Source organism: Buceros rhinoceros, unplaced genomic scaffold (assembly GCF_000710305.1).
Source record: "Buceros rhinoceros silvestris isolate BGI_N320 unplaced genomic scaffold, ASM71030v1 scaffold5633, whole genome shotgun sequence".
NCBI classification, from domain to species: Eukaryota; Metazoa; Chordata; class Aves; order Bucerotiformes; family Bucerotidae; genus Buceros; species Buceros rhinoceros.
In genome coordinates, this window is record NW_010404077.1 from 3268 (window position 1) to 9977 (window position 6710).

A 6710-nucleotide genomic window follows, 5' to 3' on the forward strand; every position below is an offset into this window, starting at 1 on the left:
TGGAGAGCTGCCTGGATTTCATTAGTCCTGCCATGACCCGCACTGAGCACGTATCATGAGGCAGGTCCACTAGCAACAGTACCGCAAACGCACACTCATGGAACGAGTCCCAGGCTTGAGATGGGATTTACTGCTTGATTACAATTGTCCACATGTGGCAGGTCTGTAGCGCCCGGAGATGTGTGGCTCCCGGGTGCGTGACCCGCGCTGAGCTCCGCGGGCCAAAGGCTCCTTAGCAGCGTTCCTGTTCGCTTGAGCTCATGGGGTTGCTTCCTTCGCTTCGTCTCAGAAGCAGCGACTGCCAGTGCAGAGGCTGCCGTGGGCTGCCTCGGGGCAGGTCTGTCCGCAGCAGGAGCTGTAAGGAGCCGTTAAAATAGCAACAGGACGCTTTCACTCCGCATCCGAGAAAGCTTCCGGGATTGAAGCCCCTTTGTGGCATCATACAACCGCATAATTTTTAATCCAAAAAGATTTCCATACTTTTGGTCTGCTCAAACGTTGAGAACAAATGCAGTTAGATGATGTAAGCAAGGCTTAACTTATGTACCTGTTGATAAATGCATTTTAAAGGGGCTTGACACATTTCTGGAGGAAAGACATTAACACTCCCCACAGCGCCACTTGTGGGTAGAAGAAACCCCTGCACTCAGACTCTGGACAAGAAAAGAAGGCTTCGCCGAGCAGCCTGTAGGATAAACCCAGAGTTTGGCAGGGGGAGTTTAGAACTGGGATCGTTCTGCTTCAAAGGCTTCCAGAATCCTTGGAAAGCTGCTGAAGACCTGGGCTTCTGGGAGAGCCCTGCTGAGCTTGCCTCTGCAGATCTGTTCTTCGGCTGGTATTGGCCGCGCTGGGTCCCCCTTGCTACCCCTGCCTGCTCTGCGGTCTTGCTGCTATTGCACAGTACTTCGACAGAAGGTAGATTTATTTTTTAACCAGACAATTTATCCTATTCTTCCATTACCATTTTCTTCATCCTTTCAGTATCTCATCATAGTTGACTGTCACAGGTGCACAGGCGGTATTGTGGGGCTCTTTGCAGCACGGGATGCTGGTTGCCAGCTTCCTCTAGCATTACTTTGCGGTCCATGCGTTCCCACAGTGGAATGTTTTCCCAGAACAATCTGGAAAAGCACCGGGAGTGTTTGACTAGGTGGTGTGTTTCTGGCAGGAAGGTCAGAAAAGGACACCCGTGTTGGAGTGACTTGTCCTGCTCTCCGATAAGCAGGAAGAGTAACCTTGTGGCAGCTCAGATGTTCTGGGCTTCCTGTAGCTTTGCACTGGGACTGCTGGCTGCTCCCAGTTCCCATTAACTGGGGAAAAGGCTGGTGGTGTTAAACGCTTCTAAACCCACGCTTCTGTTCTGACCGTGCCTCAGCTCCGCGTCGCGCAATGGAAGTGAAAATGCTGCTCTACCTGGTGGACGTGTTGTGGGGCCGAAACCAGGAGAGGCCTGCAGGGCTGTGAGCCCGCGCTGTCCTGGTGCAGCCTCAGATGTGTCCGTGTTTGAGCAGTGTGGGGAATACTGGCCTTGGCTGCTCGCAGGGGCGATAAATTGGGGGATTCTCTCTAAACTCATCAGCCTGCCATGTTTTTAAGTTCTGCGCCCAGACTGCCCTGGGATCTGGTTTAAGTTGATCAGCCTGCCTTTTTTTTTCATCTTTTAAAAGAGTTTTGCACCTAGACCTGTGAGAGGGGTGGATTTACACGTGTGGCATGACCTGGACACATACGTTGCTGTCGGCTACATCTATTCTTGTACTTGACATAATTATTCATTTTTTGCTCTTTTGACCCATGCTGTTAAACCCTGGAGAAATACCCTGCCCTGGTGATGCTCACAGCCCGTTCGGGAGCTGCTAAAGGGCACTGAGCGGCTGTAGTTACATGTTGTGCTAATGTATTGCCTGTTAATGAATCTTTGATTAGGCTTGATTTAAAATCCATAATGGTGCTCGTACTAAGTGCAAGACCGAGCATTACTGACATAGCGAAAGGATGATAAAGGTCCTCCGAGGGATTTAACGCTTGGCTTCGCTCAGCTCCCTGTTTACGTTTGAAGTGTCTGTGAAGAGCTGGGGAAACATCTTGCACTGGAGACACAAGTGTGTCTTGGCCAAACGCGTACGTACAGAGCGGAGCCTGGCTGTTTGAGCTCTTTTCCTGTTTATTGGCAGCACATCTCCATCTGAGGAGCTGCAAATGTTCTGAACAAATGGGCTTGCGCTCAGCTTTGGCTGGCTGCTGAAGGTACAGTTCAGATGTAAGGAATTCACCCAGGGACCTGCTGGCAGCCTTGCAGGGAGGGGAAAGACAGCACATACCATTAAAATGACCGCTGGAATCCCAGCCTTCCCGAACGTGGTGCTCCTCAGAGAGAGTTCCTGCCTGCTGGAGCGGGGAAGGAGCTTGCCAGTGTTTGTTAAGGGAGATGCCGGCACAGGAAAGCGAGGGCTGAGCCGCGCTGCTGTCAGCTGTGCTTGTTCAAACTAGAGCTTGGTCTGGATCCTTCTGGTGCACTTGCCTAGATCCTCTAGTCCTCATCTGCAGCAGTCTGTTATTTTAAGTCCCGGGCTTAACCTAAGGGTCACCCTGTGTTGGTGTTAGATAGAGTCAGAGGAAGGGGGTGTGTCAGCTGTGGTGCTCCTTCCCTTGTGAGCCTTGCCGGCATCTGACCCCTCTCAGGAGGGGAAGGGCTCTTTTCTTTAGTGTTGCTCTTCTTACTTCCTCACTGAATTTCTTGATTCTAGGGTAAAGCTCAAGCTTTTGACCCAGCCACACACAAGAAATTTAAGTAGACTTTTAAAACAAAATATCAATCTTTCCAGTTTTAGGAGAAAGGCCAGTCAGTGGTAGGACTCTCATTCTGAGCACGCCTGCTTGGCCTGGAAAACATCTGTCTGTCGAAACATCTGCCGCCTCATCAGCATCCCTGTGGGGCTTTTTCCAGAGTCCGTAAAAGAGGACACAGACCAGGAGCAGCAGCTCATGGGCTGGTGTCCCTGCTGGCATTTGGGGTGCGATACGTGTGTGACGGGTTTGTCCAGCACTAGCAGGACACGTCTTTCTATGTCTCTTTACTTGTTTCCATAGGAAGTGGCTCCTGCGTGTCGACTGCTTGATGGTTTGCCTTCTGCTTTCATCCATGGATGAGTGAGGAACGGCTTCTTCCTCTGCCATGGCTCTGGAAAGACGGGCTGGTGTTCCTGCTGGCATTTGGGGTGCGATACGTGCGTGACGGGTTTGTCCAGCACTAGCAGGACACGTCTTTCTATGTCTCTTTACTTGTTTCCATAGGAAGTGGCTCCTGCGTGTCGACTGCTTGATGGTTTGCCTTCTGCTTTCATCCATGGATGAGTGAGGAACGGCTTCTTCCTCTGCCATGGCTCTGGAAAGACTTTGTCACCTGGGTGGGTCAAACGGCTGTGCTTGATTCACGTGCTTGAAGCAGAGATGGGTTTCTGGCCTAAGGGAGGGAGGAAGGGTTAGGCAGAGGAATCTGGTGTCGGAAGGGGCAGCCAGCACCTTCCCCTGCCTGCTTTCCTCTCCCTGCTCCGAAGAGCACTGAGCGTACTGGTGTAGTCTCAGTCTGTAACTGCAGGCAGGAGGTTAGAGCATCTTCCAGCACCGATTTTTATTGTTCTGAGATGGCCAGTTAATAGCCGGGTGGAAAAAAAGAGTTTCTCCCAGGGTAAGGATGGAGGTGTTAATTAACCCCTTCCTTTCACTTTGCTTTTAAGGTTCGGTAGTGGGTCTGGTTTATTCGAACTGCTTAGGCCCCCAAGGTGATGAAAATGTTGTTACCCTGTTTGCTCTCCCGAGGTGGATTTCTGAGAACGTGCACGTGTGTCGATCTGGTGTGTTCGTAACTGGGAAGCCAAGCTGCTTTCACACGTGGGTGTGGTGGCTACCGACACTCCGCGAAGATGAAGATGTGCTTTTGCCGCTGGCAGGGCTCTGCGGCGGAGGAATACCGCCTGCCTCCGGGAAGGCTGTCTCTCAGTCAGCAGCTGAGTTTCCCATGCTCCTCCCTGGCTGGTTTAATGGGTTGTTGGAGGTTCTGCACATCAAATTGTCAGGAAGGTCATAGGACAACCTTCGTAAATGAAATGTAGATGTGCTGTCTACTAAGATGCCTCATATCTGGTTGATGTGTTAATTTTGAAAATAATACTGTTTGAATGTACTCGCCTTATGTGATGGGCAGCAACAGTTATTGCCTGTGATCTGGCTCATCACTATCACTCCTGAGAGGAACACAAGCATGCTTTGTTCTCCTGCAGGTGCAGGGTAAATGTGAAACCGTGTTTTAGTTTCTCTCCGTGACGGAAGGTGGATCTCCAGAACGCTGCTGTGCGGGTGGTCGCCGTTAGGTGCGGTGCCTCTTCGGTGCAGCAGCAGATAGCTGCCCAACAGCATGTCGCTGGGAGCAGAGTCTGCTTTTAATAGAGAGCTCTGGTGGCAGGAGCATGTGTGGGGTAGAGGTCTGGTGTGCTCCCTGCCACTGTGCTTGTGAGATCTGTCATTTGGGAGAAAAGTGCCAAGGATTTCCAGGGAGGAATCTGATGAGAGTGGAGCTCTCGCAGCTGTAGAACGAGATGTTGAACAGTAAACTGCTGCTGTTCACGTGATGATGTGCCAAGTGCTGAGTGCCAGAGTGTGTGTCTGACAAACCCCCAGGTACGGAGAGTCCAGTGAGTCAGACAAGAACCTCAACAAGACCTTTCAGCTGCTACTTTTTTTTTTTTTTGCCTTATAACACACGTTGCCAGTAAAATGCCTTCATCGGCTTCGGTCCAGCTTTAAAAAGGTTTATCGCTGTCTCATTTGAGCAAATAGGAGGGAGAGAGCGATGGAAATATTGGCCTTCAATATCAGCTTTCAATATCACCCTTCTGCTTGCAAAATCAGTAACAGGGTGTTCTTAAAAACGATCAGAGAAGATTAGGAGTGAGTAGAGGGGAAACCCTGCTTTTGAAGAGCTGGCTGGGCGTTTGCGATGTCCTTTGTGAGTTGTGCGGTTACCGTTTACCTGGTCTGTGTACGTGTTCAGGGCGGGGATGACAGAACCAAACCCCTGTGTTTGTTTTTTTCTACAAATATCCCCATAAATGGTCGGAGTGCCTCACAGGGTTCGTACCTAAGGCTGCATACTCCCTTTCGGCTGTAACTGGTGTTTCTGCTGGGGAAGCATCATCCTTCAAGGAACTGAAATGTGGAAACCAGGGACTGAGGCCAGGCTGGATGTGCGTGGCGCACGCTGCGCTGTCCTGCTCACGGCAGCAAGTTGCAGGAATTGTTGTCTTTTCCATCCTCCATTACCCACGTGCACTAGGTAAAGGTCTGGATGAAGCAAGAGCTTAGCAGTTAAAGAGTAACGCTGGCAGGCAGGCCCATCACGCCAGGGGATCTGATAGATGTAGTGAAGGTGGTGTGGTTGTTGTCCCAACTCAGGTGAAAGGGTCCCCTCGTGCTGGGGACCATGGATGAACCGCGCTGCTGCGCTGCTCCTAAGCCTCTACGTTTCTGACATGAGTGTTCTCACAGAAGACACTGCTAAGAGGATTTACGGCTTTGAACCATTTCACATGTGGGTTGCAGCGTCTCACTACCAGTAACAGAGAAAACCAGACACAGAGCAGCGAATTAAACTGATTCCCACGTTATTGCCTTGAACACAGGCCCATGCTTCCCGCAAACCACAGACGTGCTTCTCGTGTCACTGAAGCGGCAAGTGCACCAAGCCCAGTGCTCCTCGTGTGATTGCGCTGGTGCTGCTGACTGCCCCAGTTTCACATGAAGAGTAAAAACAGATACTGCACCTGTATTTCTGATTTAAACTTCCCCAGGGGCACCTGCCAGGGGAATCCTGCACCGTCCCAGGGGTGGTGATTGTCACAGATGCCCTGCCAGCACGTGGCAGGGCCAACACCGATACCATGAGAGCGGAATCTACTGAATAATTCTAGCTTAGTCCAAATGCCAGTAACTGTTTGGAATGTGTCAGCTCATGTGTGAATTTAAAGAGCAACCTTGAAGGTAGGAATAAACAAGCAGAAATAATTTTTAAAGCTCTAATCTGTCTTTGCCCTTTCCTTTCTTTCTGCATTTGAAGGATGCACGCCAGAAGTTCCGCTCTGTGCTGGTTGAAGCAACGGTGAAACTGGATGAACTGGTAAAGAAGATGGGAAAAGCTGTAGAAGACTCTAAACCTTACTGGGAAGCTCGGAGGGTGGCCAGGCAGGTGAGGAGTTTCTGCCTTATAAGCTTGTGCTGGTAGCTGGAGAGCGCGTTCTGATGGCGTTGCTTTCCTGCTATTAATAACACCTTGAGCCTGCGCACTTGGCTGACGCTGGCCAAGGTCTTGAGTTGCATGTCATCAACGTGAAGTGATGGCAAAAATGTTTCTTCACAGCCACAGCTGCGCCTCTTCTCCAGTCTGGGGACAGCTGGGGACAGCAGACACAAACTATCAACAGCAAAAGCCTAGTTCTGTTCTCCCCTCATGACCAGTGGCTTTTCGGAGCCCTGCTCTTTACTGTCAATAGTTGTAATTGTTTGAAAATACAGTGTGGGCTCCCTGTATCTGCTTCGCCTTAAAGCACAATGCACAGCAGCTAAGTGGCTGTAACTGGACGCTGCTGGGTTGGAGCGGGGCAGACGTGGGGAAGCTGCAGGGTTTGGTACTCACTGGGTTGTGCTGAAGCAGGAAT

At 50.7% G+C, this 6710-nt stretch overlaps 1 protein-coding gene across 1 annotated transcript in view; it reads left to right on the forward strand.

Moving 5' to 3' along the window:
• Positions 1 to 6710, forward strand: part of LOC104490877 (SH3 domain-binding protein 5) — a gene marked incomplete at both ends in the record, with an annotated part of 30007 nt that overhangs the window by 1420 nt on the left and 21877 nt on the right. The window contains one exon of the mRNA XM_010133228.1: positions 6113 to 6241. Coding sequence (XP_010131530.1) covers positions 6113 to 6241 — 129 coding nt within the window. The remainder of the gene's footprint in view (positions 1 to 6112; positions 6242 to 6710) is intronic.